The sequence below is a fragment of the Phacochoerus africanus genome, chromosome 4 (assembly GCF_016906955.1).
Source record: "Phacochoerus africanus isolate WHEZ1 chromosome 4, ROS_Pafr_v1, whole genome shotgun sequence".
In the NCBI taxonomy this organism is placed as follows: Eukaryota; Metazoa; Chordata; class Mammalia; order Artiodactyla; family Suidae; genus Phacochoerus; species Phacochoerus africanus.
This window is the reverse complement of record NC_062547.1, coordinates 71,160,530-71,180,711: the sequence shown is the minus strand read 5'-3', so window position 1 is coordinate 71,180,711 and position 20,182 is coordinate 71,160,530. Positions and strand designations below refer to the sequence as shown.

Here is a 20,182-nt window from a genome sequence, read left to right as displayed (position 1 = left end):
AAGGGGGAGAAAGGAGTATTGAGACAATTCTCCATCCCACCTCAGGCTCTTTGCATGTGCTGAAATTTACCTAGGATTCTTTCCCCCTCTTTTCTCCTTGTGAACCTCTACTCACACCTTAGTTGTCAGTTCAAGTATTTTTGGACTTTCCAAATAGTCCATGATATGCCTCCCTCACTTACTACAATTTACCACCTTCGTAGTTAAATAATTACGTAACTGGCTGTTTAATGTCTGTCTCACTCCCTAGGTTGAGGTTCCAGAAGGCAATAATATTTGCGTTACTCAGCATTGCGTCCACAGCGCCTAGCACAGTGCCCCACTCGTAATAGACCCTCTCAATGGATGTTTTTTACATCTAGTGAATGAATCTATTACATGCATTAATGAATGTGAATGATGAATAAATGAGATTGGCTTTGACCTTCCAGGTCCCCTCTCTAGACTTCTGCTTCCTCTCTGTAAAATGTGATCGGATGTTTCATCCCTCCCCCAGGACTGATAAGGAGCTTAAAGGAGGTGATGGACACTTACAAATCCCTTTGCCTGTGTCATGCTGAATTTTGTAACGGTTTTATTTATCAGCAAGCTCTAGTCGTCCGCAGGTGGCGCCACCAGCCCCGCGGGTACCCGGAGTCGGGATGGGGCGGGGCCGAGTCTGGGGCGGAGCCAGGACGCAGCGGGGGCGGAGCCAGTAGCTCCTGCGCCGCGGAGCCTGTGCGGCCCAGGACGTCCCTGTCGCCTCTGACCCCGCCTCCTAGGGCGGGACGTGCAAGGCAATTGGCCAGCATAGACGAGAGGCGGTCGCCATTGGTCCGTTGCACCGTCGGCTCGGCGGGCGGTGTCCGGACGCAGGTGCCGGCCGGAGCGGAGCTAGCGGCGCTGACGGGACCGGCCGGGCCGGGACCAGGGCCGGGGCGAGCGGAGGGGCCTGCGCGGCTGCCCGGCCCGGCCGCGGATCAGGTAGGCTCGGGCGGGAGGATGGGACCAGGGGGTGCCGATCCGCGGGCCGGCCCCTAGTTTGAGGCCCGAGCCTGACCCCCAGGCGGGACCGCCAGAGTCGGACCCTCGGCCTCAGCCTTCCCAGGGACTAAGGGATCGCAATTTCCCTTTCGGAGACAGCAGGAGGTCCCCCGGAGTCTGGCACACAGTAGGTGTCTCTCTGAGTTGGATTTTCTTATCTGTGAAACCGGGTCATCCCAGCGCCAACCTAATGGGGCTGTTGGGAGGATTCCGGAGGTGGCAAATGAGGAAAGCGCTGTGCACACAGTAGGCGGTCCATAAGTGACAAGTCACCTTCCCCAACCTCCTTTTCAGAGGGGCTCTGTCAGGGAAATTGTAAATAGAATAACACAGGCACTTGCTTAGCAGAGTGCCTGGCTGTTAGAGGGTGCTCAAAACGGGATAGCCAGAATTTATAGGATTAGCTCATTTTGTCCTCTAGGGACAATATTAGGTAGAAGTACTAAAACTGTTTCCTGCTATATGGATGAAGAAATCAAGGCTCAGAGTGGTCTAGTCTTTTGCCCAGGGCTACAAAACAACTAAAGATCAGAGCTGGGCTTAGAACCTGGCCTCGGTACAGGGCCATGCAAGTACTGAAGGGCACATGGGAGCTTCTCTGTGGTAAGTGAAGAAAAATGAATGCATTTCTTAGGCTCCACATTTAACCTAAAACAACAACAACAAACTAATGAGCATTTGTTGAGTGCTTACTGTATGCCAGGCACTGGCTGTGCCTTGTCTCATCAAACCTTGTCAACAGCTCTATATGCTGATGACAGTAATTAAACTAAAAGCTAATATTTATCAACTCATTCATATTTATGCATGTAAGAGCTGGAACCCCCATTATACAGAAGAGAAAAACCGAGGCCCAGAGAGTGAAGCAGCTGTACTGAGATGATACTGTGGGGAGTTAGGGTCCTCTGACTCTTCTTCCCTCAGTTTCCTGCCCTCAGATAAAGGAGGCTGGGTGGATGTGGAAAGGATGAGCCCAGGGCAAGCTTTGCTGGAGGAATCGAACCTGGGAGCTTCTTCTCAGGAAACCCCTCAGCAGACACAGTCCACTAGCTTTGCAAACTTATCTGACAGAGGAGAAGGATGAGGTCCAGAGAAGCTCAGTGACTTGTGTCAGGATATACAGCATCAGCAACAGAGTCAGGACTTAAAAGAACCCAGGTCTTTTCAGTCCCAGAACCACTCACTAGATGAAGTTCAAATCTTGACACTGTCCGTCTTAGCTGCGAGATCTTGGGCAAGTAGTTGCCCCTCTCTGAGCCTCAGTCTCCTCACCGATCCAATGGAGGTAATTATTGGACTTAGGTCATAGGTTTGTTGTGAAGACTTAATGAAATCCATCTCCAGTTGTTGGGCCAAGTTTGACTTGCTCTCCCATTCCAGCAGCCTCAGAGCCAAGTCCAGCCTGCAGCCACCCTATCCTTGCATCCAGCCTTGAGTTTGGCCTCTTCCAAGTCCAAGCCTCTGTGGTCTTCACAGATATCTAGCCTTTAAATATCTCTGATTCCCATCATGGGTTCTTTCAGACCAGTGTCTGGGGAGCAAGAGACCTGGCTCTCTTACCCTGCTCTTACACAGAGTAGGGACTGAGAAATGAATGCAGCAACTCTCTACCAGATACAGGGCCAGGCACTGGAGATGACCAATGAGTAGAAGGCAGACATGGTCAAACCAGTAGACAAAGAAATAAGAGCATTTCAGAGTTTTCATTGTGGCTCAGTGGGTTATGAACTTGAGTAATATCTGTGAGGATGTGGGTTTGATCCCTGGCCCTGCTCAGTGGATTAAGGATCTGGCATTGCTGTGAGCCCCGGTGTAGGTTATAGACACAGTTTGGATCCTGTGTTGCTGTGGCTGTGGTGTAGATGGGCAGCTGCAGGTCTGATTGGACCCCTGGCCTGGGAACTGCCATATGCCAAGGGTGCAGCCCTAAAAAGACAAAACAAACCAACCCAGTAGATGAAGAAATAAGAACATTTCAGAGAGGGGCACATTTTGTGATGTGGACACCAATGGCACTTTGGCTGAGGTGGTCAGGGAAGCCTTCTCTGAGGAGGTGACCTTTGAAGGAGACACTTAAAACAACTGTTTGAGTTCATTAAGCTTAGTCCAGTACGCAGCTTGCAGTAGGTACTTAATAAACAGTACCTGCTAGCTGTTCCCTGGTGGCTCAGCAGACTAAGGAGCTACAGTGCTGTGGCTTGGATGCAGCTGTTGTCTGGGTTTGATCCCTGGCCCTGGAACTTTTGCCTGCTGTGGGCTTGGCCAAAATAAAACAAAACCAAACAAAAACAGTAGGTGCTCTTATTATTTTGGTGATTTGCAGGCCTTACATCAGCAGAGTTACCAATGTTTTTCATTAGAAATGGCAGAACTTGGGAGTTCCCCTTATGGTGCTGTGGGAACGAATCCGACTAGTATCCATGAGGTTGAGGGTTCGATCCCTGGCCTCACTCAGTGGATTAAGGATCCAGTGTTGCCGTGAACTGTGGTATAGTTTGCAGATGTGGTTTGGATCCCACGTTGCTGTGGCTGTGGTGTAGGCTGGCAGCTGCAGCTCTGATGTGACCCCTAGCCTGGGAACTTCCATATGCCGTGGGTGGGGCCCTATTAAAAAAACAAAAGAAATGGCAGAACTTAACATACAGGAGCTGTGATGATTCTTGTGATTCCCAATTACTTGCAGACATGGAAATGCCCATCCTTGGAGGAGCAGAGGGGTGAATTCCCTTCTGCATGCATCCCCTTGGGTAGCCCAGTGGCTTCCCTGCTGACCTCTGAGTTGGAAACTCTGGTTACAGACGTTCGGAGGGACAGCAGTGTATATAACATGGCAGGCTGGCCGCTGCCCTGCGGATGTTATCTCGGTCACACAGCCTTCCTGCTGGGCTCGTCCTGCCTCTGGGCCAACACTTGCTCATCTGGCTGACAGCAGCCCAACTATGGAGGCTCAGAAGGGCCTGTTGGGGAGTTTCCTGGTGGCTCAGTGGATTAAGGATCCAGCATTGTCACTGCCATGGCTTTGGTTGCTGCTGTGGCTTGAGTTTAATCCCCAGCCTGGGGACTTCTGCATGCCATGGCACAGCCAAAAAAAGTAGCGGGGAGGTTGGCCTGGGAGGGGTTCTGGCAGAGCTGTTCTGAGAGTGTTGATCTGGCAGCAGAAAGTTAGCCAGTGACTTACGCTGCTTCCCCCCAGCCACCTGCCCTTTCGGCCTCAGAGTTTAACTGTCAAGGGTTGGTAAAAACTGGCTGTAGGGGTACCTAAGTGAGTATTTCTGGGGTCTCTGTACCATAGCCTCTGGGGACAAACAGTGGAGTGTGAAACAAGTTTGGGACAGAGATCTTTAGCTCCAGGGTACCTGTATCAGCTTCAAGAGGCCTCTATTACTTTTGGGGAAATTCTTGGAAACACATAAGCCTTTCTGCCTGGTTCTAGGATGGGAGAGGAGCTTGCCAAGGGTTCCTTCTGGCAGGTCAGACCTGGGGGGCTTCAGATTGCTGCCTGAGGCTCCAGCTCTCTCCTGTGGCCTCTTCTTGGGCACAGAGGCATGGCTTAGGGCAGCTGCTCTGGCAAGTGGGAACAGAGACTGCCACAGTCCTCCTCAGCCTGGGCCACTTCCTAGATGGCCTGCATTATCAAGGAGTTCAGAGTCCTATAAGATGCCATGAACCAGAAGGGTCAAGGTGACTCACCATTCTGGTCTGTTGGGCCAAGTTTCTAGCTCAGTTTTGACTCGCTCCAAAGTAGGCATATACTCTTTTTTTTTTAGGGCCAAATTTGCAGCATGTGGAAGTTCCCAGGCTAGGGGTTGAATTGGAGCTGCAGCTGCCAGCCTACGCCACAGCAACACCACAGCCATAGTGATGCAGGATCCGAGCTGCATCTGTGACCTACCCTGTAGCTCTTAGCAATGTTGGATCCTTAACCCACTGAGTGAGACCAGAAATTGAACCCAAATCCTCATGGATACTAGTTGGGTTCACAACCTGCTAAGCCACAATGGGAACTCCTGAAGCTTATATTTTCTGAGCCCAGCCCTGGGAATCGGTCCATAGAGAACAGTCTTTAAGGGTTGGCAGGCATGGTTCTGGTCCCAGAAAGTTATATGCTTGGGGCCTGCCACACAGAAGCTGCTCACTCCATGTTAAGTGCTGTTCTCCTGTCTGAAAATGTGGTGTCGTGGGCTGGGCTGTGTGGCTTTCCTTCAGAGAGTCAGAGATAATATGACGGAACCTCTGAGTGCACCAGGCCTGGGCTGAGCTGCAGATGTGATCTCATTGAATCCTTGCAGCCCCCTACAAAGCCCCATCTTACAGACTGGGCCACCAAGGCTCAGAGAGCTGGAGTTACCTTGCTCTTAATCTTCTTGTAGGCTCTCCCCAGGCTCCTGGGACCATGGGCCTTGGGCCCTGAGGACGTGGGGCTCCCTGTGGCCATGACGACGGGTGACTGCTGTCACCTCCCTGGCTCCCTGTGTGACTGCTCTGACAGCCCTGCCTTCTCCAAGGTTGTGGAGGCCACGGGCCTTGGGCCACCCCAGTATGTGGCCCAGGTGACTTCAAGGGACGGCCGGCTCCTCTCCACTGTCATCCGGGCCTTGGACACGCCGAGGTGAGTGGTGACCAAGCCAAGATCTTTGCCCTCACTCACTCCACTCTTGGGCCAAAGCAGAGCCCCAGCCCAGACCGAATCCAACTGCCTGGAGGCGCCAGGAGGGCACAGAAACCAGAAAAAGGGGTCCAATCAGCAATCACCACATGGAAACAGAGGCCTGAGCTAGCCAGGTCTGATTCTTCAGGAAAAGCAGAAACTCCAGGAATTCTGCTGTGGTGCAAGTTCAATCCCTGGTCTAGGAACTTCCTGATGTTGCGGATGCCAAGACAGGGTTGGGTGGGGTAGGGTAGGAGTGGAATAGAACATACAGTTTACCTTCTTGGCCATTTAAAAATATACAGTTCAGGAGTTCCTGTCGTGGCCCAGTGTTTAACGAATCCGACTAGAAGCCATGAGGTTTCGGGTTAGATCCCTGGCCTTGCTCAGTGGGTTAAGGATCCAGCATTGCTGTGAGCTGTGGTGTAGGCTGCAGACACGGCTTGGATCCCGAGTTGCTGTGGCTGTGGCTGTGGCGTAGGCCAGTGGCTATGGCTCCGATTTGACCCCTAGCCTGGGAACTTCCATATGCCGGAGTGGCCCAAGAGATGGCAAAAAAAAATTTTTTTAATAAAAAAATAAATAAAAATAAAAATGTACAGTTCAAAAAAAAGTGTAGTGGAGTTCCCATTGTGGCTCAGCAGTTAATGAATCTGACTAGTATCCATGAGGATGTGGCTCTGATTCGACCCCTAGCCTGGGAACCTTCATATGCCTCAGCCCTAAAAAGACCAAAAAAAAAAAAAAAAAGAGTCATTCCTACTGTGGCACAAGTGGATCAGCATCTCTGCAGTGCCAGAAAGCAGGTTGGATCCCCTAGCACTGTGGGTTAAAAGAATCTGGTGTTGCCACAGCGCAGCTGCAGCTCAGATCTGATCCCTGACTCAGGCACTCCATATGCGTCGGGGCAGCCAAAAAAAGAAGAGGAAAAAAGTGTAAAGCTCAGTGGCTTGAAGTACTTTGATATTGTTGTGCAACCATCACCACCTTTCAACCCCACAACTCTTTTGATCTTGCAAAACTGAAACTCTGTCCTCACTAAGCACTAATTCTCCATCTCCCCCCCCCCACCGCCCCTGGCTCCCACCATCCTACTTCCTGTCTCTACGCATCTGACTCCTCTAGGGACCTCCTATAAGTGGAATCAGACAGTATTTATCCTTTTGTGACTGGCTTACTTCACTGAGCATCATGTCCTCAAGGTTTATCCCTGTTGTAGCAGGTGTCAGAATTAATTCTTAAGCTTTTCATTCAAACATAAAAAGAAGCAGATGGAAGCCTTGCAGTGCTTTGGAGGGAGCCCACTCCTGGTCACCCTCTCAGTCTTTGCCTGGCATCACTTCCTTCAGGAAGCCTTGCCTGAGCCCGGATGAGATTGGAATTCTCCCTCTGGCCTTCCTCTAGGATGTTGGGATTTTGTGTTATATTTTTGGGGGGGCGGGGGCATACCTGCCAGATCCTTAACCCACTGAGGGCCAGGATTGAACTCACATCCTCATGGATCCTAGTCAGGTTCTTAACCTGCTGAGCTACAACGGGAACTCCAGGATGTTATTTTTCTGTCTGCATTTCCATCAGACCCCTTGAAGTCAGGACAGGATCTGTGTGGCTGGAGGTGTAGCCAGGTTGGGAACAAGGATCCTTGTGGGCTCAGGGGCTTCCTAGCCAGAGCTATCAGGGCCAGAGACAGGGAGGAGGTCTTCCTCCACTGGGCTCCTGAGGGGCAATGAGTGAGTTCACTTCACCTTGCCCCCCCCTCCTCTCTTTTCACACCTGGGAAAACAGAGACCCAGAGGGAGCTGGACACCTGCCAGTGAGCAGAGCTTGAGGCTTGAATCGGGCTCCCCTTTGGGTGTAGGGGGGGTGTTCAGTCCTATCAGCCTCCCCTACCACCCTCAGAGACCCAGGCAAGCAGCAGCAGCAGAGCAGCCCCTCCTCGGCCCAGCAGGTGGTCAGGACAGCCCAGCCCACTGAGACCACAGGGCCCTCCTGATCTGGCCCCCAGCCTTTTTTGGGCAGTGGGGGTGGGGGTGGGGTCGGCTGGATTATATGGTAGTGTGATTTTTTTTTTTATAATTTATTTTTTTCCCCCACAGTACAGCAAGGGGATCAAGTTATCCTTACATGTATACATTTCCCCCTCCTTTTTTTTCCGATTTTTTTTAATTTTAAAAACGTTTATACATTTTTTGAAAGATTACACTTCTTTCAGTTACCACACAATGTTGGCTGTATTCCCTGTGTTGTACAATACATCCCTGTAGCCTGTCTTATACCCGATGGTTTGTTAGCCTCTCCCCTACCCCTATAGTGGCCTTCCCCCCTTCCCTCTCCCCGCTGGTAACCACTAGTTTGTTCTATCTGTGAGTCAGCTTTTTTTTTTTTTTTTGCCTGTTTGTTATGGTCATTAGTTTGCCGTATTTTTTTAGACTTCACATATAAGTGAGAGCTTATGGTATCTGTGTCTCTGATTTATTTCACTTAGCATAGAGCCCTCCAAGTCCATCCATGCAGCTGCAAATAGCAAGATGATGTTCTTTTTTGCTGGCTATCCCCTCTGCCTTTTGAGGCAGCCCAACCCCACCTTGCCCAGGCTGAAGGCCAGGGCAAAAGAACAACCCTTCCCAGAGGGAAGGCTGCTATTATTCCACAGGGTCATCATCCTTCAGGGAAGTGGCCTTCCTTGTAGCTTCCTGGTCAGTCTCCCCAGGCGTCAGTGCTGGGAGGGGCTGGGATTGGCAGAGGCCACGCAAGCAGGTTGCTGTCCTCCTCCTTCCCCTCACCCTGTGACTCCTCCTCCCAGCCAGCCCCTGCCATCCGTGAGCAGCCAGGGTGGGGGACAAAGATAGTGTAATCAGCGCCTGGCTGGTTCCATGACCATAAAATCAATCAACCTCCATTTCACTTCAAAGGAGACTCTGATTCCTGGGGGCACAAGATGCCCCCAGTGGGGAAGAGAGTTCTGGACCCTGAAAACTTCAGAGGCCAAAGAGGAAGGCCCAGGAAGCCTCTCCAGGGCCCAGGACAACCCACAGAGGCACAGGCTTGGGGCCAGCATCTGGGCCCCTCTGACCTCTGTGAGCTGGCCCCGACCCTCCTGGAAGCTGCCCTGAGCATTTCTGCACCCCTGGCCCTCCCACCTGGCCTCCTCCCGCTGCCTGATTCCACAGGGCTCCTATTTTCTTCCTCACTCACTCTCTCTCTTCTCCTGCCCATGGGGCATGCTCTGGGTGGCCCCACCGGGGTCACTGGATGTCTCACCCATTGCCCCATCCCATTTCCTCCTCATTCATGTCATTTGCATTATTTCCCTGCCAGAATTTCACGCATGAAGCCCATTTCTGCTGCCCTACCACCTGTGGCAGGCAACAGAGTGGCTCAGGGTACACAGGCCCTGGAGCAACTTCCTGGGTTCAAATCCCAGCTTCACCGACCACTAGCTGTGTGAGTTTGCACAAACAGGTTAACCCCTCCATGCCTCTGTTTAACCTATCTGTACAATGGGGGCCTTCCTCACAGGCTCCCTGTGAGAACAAGACCACTTAACCCAGATGTTACCCTTGAATGGGGCGTGGTACCTCCTAAGTGCTCAAGAAAAAATCAGTGCTCTTCTGTCTTGTTTTCTCTGAACTTGCACCTCCAAAGTAGGGTGCCCCGGGACAAACCCTGAACTGACGTGGGTCATCCCGTAAGATATGCATCATTTCCACCTCCCAGCTTGGTTTCCGGGGGAGGGATCCCTTTCCTATTAACTTGATGTGTGTGGGGAGCCTGGAATCAGGGTGGGAGCCAAGCGGAGCCAGAGTGCCCTTCTGACGTTGCGGGGAGAAAGCAGCAGCCCGGGCCCAGGACCTAGGACCAGAAAGCAGACCTGAGGGCTCAGCTCAGCCTCTTGGTTTCAAACAGCCATGCCCTGCCCCTGGCAGGACACACTGAGAAAAGGATAGAAAGTTTCTGAGGGGAAACTGGTGTTATCTGAAAAACAGTACTACTGCTCCGCCTCCTTCGAGTGTTCCCGCAGTCCGCTCCCTGGGCAGAGATGTCTGGAAAACAATGACTCATGTGCTGGACAGCCTCTGGGCCCACCAAGGCCACGCCCCTGGTCTCCTGAGCTGCCCCAGGAAGGATCCAGCATCCCCAGAGACCGGGCTGGGGCTGAGACTTCCCTGAAGCAGCTTCCTGCAGACATTTTTTATGTCTGTTTTCTGAGCCTCACTAGAGCAGAGGAGCCAAGGACCTCTTCTCCCTGGATATATAGGTTGCTCAGGTAGCATGGTCTTCAGGTGCGGCTGGATCCAGATGATGTCCTTGAGAATCTGCCTCTCCTTATCTCTTGGCTCTGCTTTCCTTTGTGACCCTTGGTTTTGGCATCATTCGCAGACTCCACCTGGAGACCAGGCTGTTGCCTGCAGCTCCAAACATATCAGCCATGCTGCCTGTAGTTTTGGAGTTTAGGGAAGAAAAAGAATTTCAGGAGTTAAGTCCCTGTGATTTTGATTGCATCACACATGACCTTCCCTGAGTCAGCCCCTGTGGCCAGGGGTGTGTGGTGTTTTGATTGGTCATGCCTGAGATCATCAGGGGTGTCATCTTGAGGACCAAGAGTTGAGAGTGGGATGGTTGCCCAGCACAATCAGGGTAGTATTATAGGCAAAGGAGGAGTGGACGCTGGGCGGGCAGGCACAAGGGATGCTCACCCTGGACCGAAAAACGTGCCTTAGCAATGCTGGGGAGGGATCCTGTCACTCTAAGTGTGGGAATCTGGAAAGGTTTTCCAGGGGAAAGGTCATTTGGAACTGGGCTTTGAAGGTTGAGTAGGAGTTTGCCAAGTAGCAGCATAGGGGCAATGCTGAACTGGGTTCACTGTGTAGTGAAGCAGGCACAGGCAAGAAGCTTGATTGTTATTCACATGTCCCATCTCTGTGTCTAGTGATGGTCCCTTCTGCCGGATCTGCCACGAGGGAGCGAATGGGGAGAGCTTGCTGTCTCCTTGTGGTTGCACTGGCACACTGGGCGCCGTGCACAAGAGCTGTCTGGAGAGGTGGCTTTCCTCATCCAACACCAGCTACTGTGAGCTGTGCCACACGGAGTTTGCAGTGGAGAAGCGGCCCCGGCCCCTCACAGAGGTACCCTTGGGAGCCTTGAGGTTGGAGTGGGCAGAGGGGAGGAAGACAGGCATGGGGCCAGAGAAGGGAGCTGCCCTGGAGGAATCCTGGTGGGCTGGGGAAGTGGCTTCTCTATGAGGAGGATCTCTCTCCTCTCCCCAGAGTCAATTCTGCTGATAGGGGTGGGTAAGGCAGGCCTGAGGTTCCAGACCTGACAGACCCTTTGCCCCCTTCCTGTTTTGGTCACTTCAGGTGACCCTAAAGCTGAGACCTAAGGAATGAGAAGGAGCCCCAACCTGGGGAAGGGCAGTCCTGGCAGAGGGCACAGCCATTGCAAAGTCCCTGAGGCCAGGAGGAGCTTGGTGTTCCTGACAGAGCCCATGTGGCTTGAGTGGAGTGATTTAGAGGAGGGGAGAGCCTAGAAGGAGAGGTAGTGGCCTTACTACATTTTGTGGGCCAAACCTGGAGCTTAAACTGTAGTCTGAGTGTCAACGGATCTGGGTTGAGACAGGTTTATTCCCAGGCCTGGTAGGAGCCACACAGCTTCCTAGAGCCCTGCTGGCCACTTGGGTGCCCTCTAGGCTCCTCCCTGCCTGGCTTGGCATTGGGCAGCTGAGAGCTGCAGGGCGATGAAGCTGGGGATTGGGTGATGTAGGGGCTCCTGGAAGGGTCCCTGGCTTCCAGAGGACCTGGGCTCTTAAAAGCACAGTGGGAGGAAGAGTCAGCCTGCCCGAACCCCGCCCCCCCAACTCTTTCTTTCATGCTCTAGCCTCCTGCCCCACTGCACTCTGTCTGGACCACACACTCCCACTCCAGTGCCTTTGCACGTGCTGTTTCCACAGCCTGGAGCGCCGTCTCCTCCATTCCTCGTGCTGCTCCTTCTGCTCATTTGGTTCTCTACGGTGCCACCTCCTCAGCAAAGCCTTCTCCGCCCTGATCATCTGCTGCGTGTCATGCCTCCCAAGATGAGCATGGAAGTTCTATATGGGCAGGGACTCTTTCCATTCCATTCACCAGAATTTTGTGATGAAGCCCATTCCTCTTGCCCCATCATCTGTGGCAGGCAGAGTAGCATGGCAGGCAGTGTAGCACAGTGGCCAAGAGCATACAGGCCCTGGAGCAAGGCTTCCTGGGCTCTGATGCTGGCTTTGTGGATGGCCAGTCATGTGAGTTTGCAGAAATGGGTCAGGCCCTCTGTGCCCTCAGTTTCCCCATCCGGAAAATGGGGCAGAAACGCCCCGCACCTGTCAGGGCCTGGCCTTTCCTGGTCTCAGTAAGTATTTGCGAGAAGGAAGGGGCAGAGGGAGGTGCCAGGCAGGAGGCTGGTTCTGCAGGGCCCAGCGATGAAGATGGGCATCAGCAGAGGGGGGCGCATGGCCTGGAGGTATCACCCACCACCCCTTGGTGGAGGCTCTTGAGACGGCAGGGCACGGTTCCCCTCAGCGGCTCCCCCCTCCCTTCTTCCCCACAGTGGCTGAAGGACCCTGGGCCTCGGACAGAGAAGCGGACGCTGTGCTGTGACATGGTTTGCTTCCTGTTCATCACACCGCTGGCTGCCATCTCAGGCTGGCTGTGCCTGCGCGGGGCCCAGGACCACCTCCGGCTCCACAGCCGGCTGGAGGCCGTGGGACTCATCGCCCTCACCATCGCCCTCTTCACCATCTATGTCCTCTGGACACTGGTGAGTGGTTTCCGGCATCTGGGAACAGTCAGGCCAGGGGTTTGACCAGTGGCTTGGAGTGGGGTGCCCTGCCTGCCTCTGCTTGTGGCTCTTGGGTGGCAGCGATTTCCGGCATTTATGGAGCTCCAGATCCCAAATCTGACCAAGGTCGAGGCAGCCAGTCTTGAGCCTGCTGCCCCAAGGATGCAAGGGCATGTGATCACCTCTACTGAGTGCAGGCCCCACTACCCACTAAGACTGGACTGAGGAGAGGGAGTGAGGTAGAGAGACACCAAAAGGCTGTGGGAGAAAGAGCAGGAGAGGAGCTCCCCTTGTGGTGCAGTGATTAACGAATCCGACTAGGAACCATGAGGTTGCGGGTTCCATCCCTGGCCTTGCTCAGTGGGTTAAAGATCCAGCGTTGCCGTGAGCTGTGGTGTAGGTTGCAGACGCGGCTCGGATCCCACGTTGCTGTGGCTCTGGTGTAGGCCGGCAGCTACAGCTCCGATTCGACCCCTAGCCTGGGAACCTCCATATGCCACGGGAGCGGCCCAAGAAAAGGCAAAAAGACAAAAAAAAAAAAGAGCAGGAGAATGAGAGAGAGAGAAAAAGTGACTCGGGTTGAGAGAGAATGTCTGTGGTGGGGGTGTTGGCCCTGGCTCCTGGCAGCCATGAGAACCTTGGCTCAGAGAAGAAACGTCCCCAAAGTCTAGACCCTCAGATGGAACCACTGTTATTTAGCTGTGGAGGTGTTCCCTCCTCAAGAATTATTTCCCAGCACATCCACCAGCAGATTCGTTAATCACAAATAAATCGTAGGTCGTGCTCTGCAGTCAGCTTGTTTTCACTTTGCTAATGTCCCTTCAAAAAACGGCAGCCACTCAAAAGCCACTCATTGTATGGATGTGCTGTATTTATGTAACTAATCCTTTTTGATGGACACTGGGATTCTTTACAACGTGTTTTTTTTTTTTTCCCCCTTTCCTTCTTCTTTCCTTGCCGTTCTAAACAATGTTTTGGGTGCCACCCGTGCAAATGTTCCCTGGAACTTGCTTGGTCAAAGAGTATGAACCATTGACATTTATTTGAGAAAAAAAAAAGTTTTTTGTTTTTTTTTTTTTAGTGGATCTTATTCATTAGAGCAGTTGAAGGTTTACAGCAAAATGGAGCAGGAAGCAGAGTTCTCAAAAACCCTCCCCTACTATCAACATGGCACCAGTGCCGTGAATTTATTCCAATCGATGAACCTACATTGACACATTATCACCCTAAGTCTATAGTTTACATTAGGGGTTCACTCCTCTTTTTTTTGGCCACATCCGTGGCATGAGGAAGTTCCCAGGCCAGGGATTGAAACTGCCTCACAGCAGCGACCTGAGCCATAGCAGTGATAACACCAGATCCTTAACCCACTGAACCACCAGGGAACTTCCAAGGGTTCACTTTTGGTTCAACTTGTGGGTTTAAGACAAATGTATAGGAGTTCCCACTGTGGCTCAGCAGAAACAAATCTGACTGGTATCCATGAGGACCTAGGCTTGATCCCTGGCCGCACTCAGCGTGTTCAGGATCCAGTGTGGCTGTGAGGTCGAAGACATGGCTTGGATCCTGAGTTGCTGTGGCTGTGGTATAGGCCGGTAGCTGCAGCTCTGATTTGACCCCTAGCCTGGGAACTTCCACATGCCATGGGTGCGGCCCTGAAAAGCAGAAAAAAAAAAAAAAAGCAAATGTATAATGTATCCACCACTAGAGTGGATACAGAGAATTTTCATTGCCCTGAAACTCGTTCTCTGTGATCTGCCTGTTCATCCTTCCATCCTTCAGCCCCCGGCAACCACTGATCCTTATACTGTCTCCATAATTTTACCTTTTCTAGACTGTTCTATAGTTGGAATCATGCAGTCTATAGCCTTTTCACATTGGCTTCTTTCTCTCAGTCATATGCATTTAAGGCTCCTCCGTGTCTTTTCATGGCTTGATAGCTCATTTCTTTTTAGCACCAAATACCATTCGGTTGTCTGAGAGTTCCCACTGTGGTACAGTGGTTTAAGGAACTGGCATCACCTCTGTCGCAGCACAGGTTCGATCCCCAGCCCGGGAACTTCCATAAGTCAGGAGTGCAGCTGAAAAAAGAAAACAAAACAAAACCCAAAAAATTCCATCGTCTGGCTATCCCACAGTTTATTTATTCACTCACCTACTGATGGACATCTTAGTTGCTTCCAAGTTTTGGCAGTTATGTGACCCATTGACACCTGGCCCCTTCCAAGAGGCTCTATCTGGGAGTTCCCTTCATAGCTCAGTGGTTAACAAACCTGACCAGGATCCATGAAGATGCAGGTTCAATCCCTTGGCTCAGTGGGTTAAGGATCCAGCGTTGCCACGAGCTGTGGTGTAGGTCACAGACATGGCTCAGATCTGGCATTGCTGTGGCTGTGGTGTAGGCCAGCAGCTACAGCTCTGATTTGACCCCCAGCCTGGGAACCTTCATATGCTGCCAGTGCAGCCTTAAAAAGCAAAAAAACAAAACAAAACAAAAAAAAAACAAAACCCAAGAGGCTCTATCACTTCACTGCCACCTTGAGAGACAGAAAGGGAGCTCCTCCCCCACGCCCACCCCCTGCTGCAGACCCTCTGCCTCTCCACTTTGCAGGGCCCTGAATGCAGTAGGGAGGTTCCCAGGGAGAGTAAATAGGTATTTGTGCACTGTCTTTGTGCCAAGTGCCTGGACTTCTGGAAGCAGGAGCCTGGCCCTGGTTTGGGTCAAGGCAGGTGCCTCAGGGGCCCAGTTTTCTGCTCTCAGGGTGGGTAGAGGCTGGCTGGTGGCTGGCCCTCCCTCCCATCTCTGCCATGCCCCACAGGTCTCATTCCGCTACCATTGCCAGCTGTACTCCGAATGGAGAAGGACCAACCAGAAAGTGCGCCTGAAGATCCGGACCTCCGATGGCTCCGAGGGCACCCAACACTCCCCGCTGGCCGCTGGACTCCTGAAGAAAGTGGCAGAGGAGACACCTGTGTGAAGGCTGGGCTGGCAGGACCAGAGGCAGCTGGCAATGCCCTGGAATTTGGAAGGACAGCCACGGCCTGACCCTTCCTGCACGGCCAGAACGCTTCTTAGGCCAAGAGATGCCAAGCAGAGCCGATTCTGTGATCCCGTGTGAAAACAGCGTCAGATCATCTTGCACTCTCTTGTACTTGAGGAGGATGGATGGATGTGGTCTCGAGCTACGGATGGACCAGGCACCCTGATCTCATTCTGAGGTCCACCTACTGGGCCAGCAGCTGTGGCCAGAGGCGAGCTGAGAGCACCTACTGGGCCGGGAGGTTCTGCAAGCTTCTTGCACTTTTCCGCACCTGGCAGGCTCACTTTCCTGGCACCCTTGACTTTATAAAGTTGCACACCACATTTCAAAAACCCACCCTGGAATGAATAAAAGGAGCCCTTGCTGGACAAAATGGACTTGTCAGTCACATGTTTCCGAGGCCTCAAAATGGGACCCTGGGACCCAGGGGAGGCAGGGACCACACAGGTAACAGAGCAACAGCAAATGCTCTCGGCTGGTTTGAGGGATCTGTTGTGAAACACAGGGCTAGAAGCAAAGGCTGGATTTTCAAAGGAAGAGCAGGTAGCAGGGCCATGTATTAAATGATTTAAAATAAACATGAGAAGCATAGTTTCCACTTATTGCCTCTACCATTGGCAGGACACCATGCTGGGTCCTTTACACTAATAAACTAATACTCACCCTTACCCCTTACCTAGGGTCACCCTGAAGGGGTGCCCAGTTCTGAGCCTTAATGGACATCTTCCCTCCGACCCTCACTACCATTCTCAGTGGGAGGAATGGCTACTACCTCCATCTTACAGATGAGAAGACTGAGGTCCAAAGCAGGGAAGGCTCCATCTAGGGTCCTACAATGCTAGGAAGTGGAGTTGGGGCTGACCCCAGGTCTGCCTGGCCCTGGGGCTGAGCTTTGTGTGTCCCCTTCCAAGAGGACTCAGGAAAAGAAGCAGAATATGGTCATGCTAATGACAGCATCCCCTTCCTGAGCACTTTCTGAGCTTTTTACCCTTGAGGGCATATGGAGCAACAACAGATCCCAGCCCCATCTTTGACCAACACGGTAATGCCAGATCTTTAACCACTGAGGGAGGCCAGGGATCAAACCCATGGGTACTAGTTGGGCTCATCACTGCTGAGCCACAATGGGAATGCTCTGCCTCGGACCACTCAGGGCATTCCTGAGAGATGGGTGCCAGGGTTCCCTTATTAATCCCATTTGCAGATGGGCAAACTGAGGCTCAGAGCCTTGGGCTCACTCACCTGAGTTTGCATATCCATCAGGGCCTAGTACAGTGCCTGGCTGGTCTGTTGTTTTGTGAAGGAATCTCTGTCTGTGGAGTTCCCATTGTGGCTCAATGGAAACGAATCCGACTAGAAGCCATGAGGTTTCGGGTTTGCTCCTTAGCCTGGCTCAGTGGGTCGGGGATCCAGCATTGCCATGAGCTGTGATGTATGTCACAGATGCGCCTGGACCCAGTGTTGCTGTGGCTATGGTGTAGGCTGGCAGCTGTAGCTCTGATTTGATCCCTAGCCTGGGAACCTCCATGTGCCATGGCTGTGGCTCTAAAAAGCAAAAGAAAAAAAGAAAGCATAGTTGGTTTACAATGTTGTGCTATTTCTGCTGTACAACAGAGTGACTCAGTTATACATCTATATACCTTCTTTTTTTTAATACATTCATTCTTTTTAATATTCTTGTTCATCAGGGTCTATGCCAGGAAATTGGATATAGTTCCTCGTGCTGTGCAGAAGGAACTTGTTTCTAATAAGCTGTTTATAGCAAGTTTTCAATATGGGGTGTGAGGTGAAGCAAAAATTTTTTTTTTTTTTTTTGCTTTTTAGAGCCTCGCCTGCGGCATATGGAGGTTCCCAGGCTAGGGGTCAAATCAGAGCTACAGCTGCCAGCCACAGCCACAGGCACAAAGGATCTGAGCCACATCTGTGGCCTGCACCACAGCTAATGGCAACGCCAGATCCTTAACCCACCAAGCTAGGTCAGGGATCAAACCCGCATCCTCATGGATGTTGGTCAGGTTCTTAACCTGCTGAGCCACAACAACAGTAACTCCCCCTGCTGTTTTGTTTTCGGACTCCTCTCCCTTATTCTGACAGACTGCTGTGGACTCCTCTGCAATTTTTTTTTCTTTTTCTTTTTAGGGCCACACTTACAGCATATGGAAGTTCCCAGGCTAGGGATCAAATCAGAGCTGCAGCTGCTGGCCTATGCCAGGGCCAGAGCAACGCAGGCTCCTAGCTGTGTCTGCAACCTACACTACAGCTCATGGCAACACTGGATCCTTAACCTATGAAGGGAGGCCAGGGATTGAACCCACATCCTCATGGATCCTAGTCAGGATCATTAACCACTGAGCCATGAAGGGAACTCCCTCTTCTGCAATTTTTGAGCCCTGTGGGACAAGGGAATTCAGAGATTTGTGAGGCTTTGGCTTCTTCTGGACCAGGACCCCTTCTGGTCTAGAGAGATCTCAGAGGGAGAAAGGTAAATTGAGATCCCAGTGGGGCCATGGGAAAAGGGTTGGTAAGAACAGAGGATTTTAGGATTGTGATGATCATTGTACAGCTATAGATGTAATAAATTCATTGAGCAATAAAAAAAATAAAGTACCTAGGGGGAAAAAAAAAAGAACAGAGGATTTTAGTAGATCAGAGATTTTAGGAGGGGAGGGGCTTGCAGAGGGCAATTGAAGGAACCCTGTGAGTCTGAAGTTTGGGAAGTCAGTGGGAACGGGAGCTGAAAGGAGAGGTGGGGCCTAGCCTCGGATCAGGCTGGGCTACTGGGTTTATTCTCTGGGACTGAAGTTCTTAATCCACTCAGAATACCAGCCCAAATTAAGGGTTTTATTTGGAGGAGGGTGCGGCAGGTGGGATAGTCCCCCAGAGTCGAAGGAAATGTAGTTATTCAGTGAGAGGGAGAGGAAAACAAAACATCTCTTCCTTTGTGAGCTTAGAGTTTGGTGGTTAGGTGGGAACTCATGCAAGATCCAGTAAAGCATTTCAAAGTTCCAGATAGGGGTGGCTTCTGGGGAAGGGAGCCAGAGGGACCCAAGATCAGGCAGCAAGGACCCCACCATTTCTTCCATTATGTGATTTCTATCACGTTTGGCTTCTTGCTTTTTCATTCACTCAGGAAACGTGCATAAGCACATACTAAGTCTCCAGTCATGCGTTTGGCTGTTAATGGATGGGTTCGGTGAGAGGGCTCTGCATCCAGGAGTTCTTAGAGCGGTGGGAGATAGGTCGGATAGAGCCCAGGTATTCTTGGTGCAGGATACTTGCTTAGAGAGAGCATTTTGCACATCTGTCTTACTGCCTGGCCCTTCAGTGTCCTACCCTTGCCTGGCTAACTCGCTTATACCCTAGTATAGTATTTCGCTGCCCTTCTGCCCCACCTCTGTTTACAGATACCTTGGAGTTACCGGGCCCGGGTAGGGAAATGGAAGGATGCCTTCCCTGCCAGACCTCGAGAGCGGATGGTGAATCCAGGAGGTGCCAAACGCGAGAATGAATTAACAGCTGATGGTCCGCGCCTGCGCGCGGCGGGGGGCGTGGCCCGGGGCGTGAGGGAAAGAGGCCGGAGGCCGCCGCGGCGCGCGCAGGCGTTACTGGTCGCGCCGGGTCATGTGAGCGCGCAGGCGCAGCGCCGCGCAGCCCGCTCGCTCACACAAAGCCCAGACGCGAAGAAAATGGCGGCAGGGGTCGAAGCGGCGGCCGAGGTGGCGGCGACAGAGCCTAAAATGGAGGAGGAGAGCGGCGCGCCCGGCGTGCCGACCGGCAACGGAGCTCCAGGCCCGAAAGGGTGAGTATCCTATGGCTTCTCTCAGGCCGGGCACTTTCACGGCGGCCGGCGGCAGCTCCGTTAGGTCTGTTGGCGGCCTTCTCCAGGCGCGGCTTTGGCCGGGCCTTCCCGGCAGGGTCTGCCGAGAGTAGGGGCGTCAAAGACTGTGAGAGGTGAAGCTGGGCGGCCCCGGGAGTGCCTTCAGGACCGCTCCCTCCTCCCATGCTTCGGCTCTCAACTTCTCCGGTCCCTGTAGGCCGGATCCGACCCTGACGCCGAGGCCTCAGGCCCAGACTTGCGTGCGGGGATAATGGCGCGCGGGCGCAGAAGCCGACCAGTCTGAGAGCCCGCGACCCGCTGGCCTATCGGATGACCTTGGGCGCGTGGTTTCGCATCCCTTCCCTATCGCCCGGGGTCTCAGTTTCTCGATCCGTAAAGTGGGGGGAGGGGAGGGGAGGGAGTGCGCACGCAGAGCTTTGCGCGCGGTCAGTCTGGGTAAACGGTAGCAGAGGCGGGTAGGTACCGGGAAGGACCGCGAGGTCGGCTCGGGGCGCCTCCTCCCCCCGCCTTCCCCTCCCCCCCCTCCCGCCCCCGCCTCGCGGGAAATGCCTTGGTCGGAACCGCCCCTTGCTCGACGCTCAGGCGCAGGCTCAGGTCCCTCACCTCCTTTCCAGGTGCGCAGTAGGTATTTGTGAAGAGATGGAACCGTTTGTTCTTCAGTGTTCAGCCGTAAAAACAAAGTGTAGGGAATAAAAGGGAAACATCCTCTTCCGTGTTCCAGAAGGTTTTCCATCATTAGGCGGATTCACCCAATCCAAACTCCGTCACCTTTTCGAGTCCTGTTTGAGGCTCTTTCTTGGGTCCTTGGTATTTAAGGTTTTCTTA

The 20,182-nt window shown here is 52.6% G+C and overlaps 2 protein-coding genes across 7 annotated transcripts in view; both read left to right on the top strand.

Annotated features, from left to right (window-relative positions):
- Positions 1-828: 828 nt before the first annotated feature.
- Positions 829-15,892, top strand: MARCHF2 (membrane associated ring-CH-type finger 2). The gene is made up of 5 exons (XM_047777266.1): positions 829-963; positions 5,394-5,632; positions 10,602-10,797; positions 12,248-12,457; positions 15,298-15,892. Exons 2-5 carry the CDS (start codon positions 5,457-5,459, stop codon positions 15,454-15,456), a joined length of 741 nt encoding a protein of 246 aa, XP_047633222.1. The 5' UTR covers positions 829-963; positions 5,394-5,456; the 3' UTR covers positions 15,457-15,892.
- A 3,140-nt stretch (positions 15,893-19,032) lies between these two features.
- Positions 19,033-20,182, top strand: part of HNRNPM (heterogeneous nuclear ribonucleoprotein M) — a 45,783-nt gene continuing 44,633 nt past the window's right edge. For 4 of the 6 annotated variants that reach the window (XM_047777217.1, XM_047777216.1, XM_047777214.1 and 1 more), the window contains exon 1: positions 19,164-19,318. In XM_047777217.1, the coding sequence (XP_047633173.1) occupies positions 19,206-19,318 (113 nt within the window). In that variant the 5' untranslated portion in view covers positions 19,164-19,205. Of the gene's footprint in view, positions 19,319-20,182 lie in introns of all 6 variants that reach the window. The other 2 variants (XM_047777212.1, XM_047777213.1) reach the window with 2 other exon arrangements.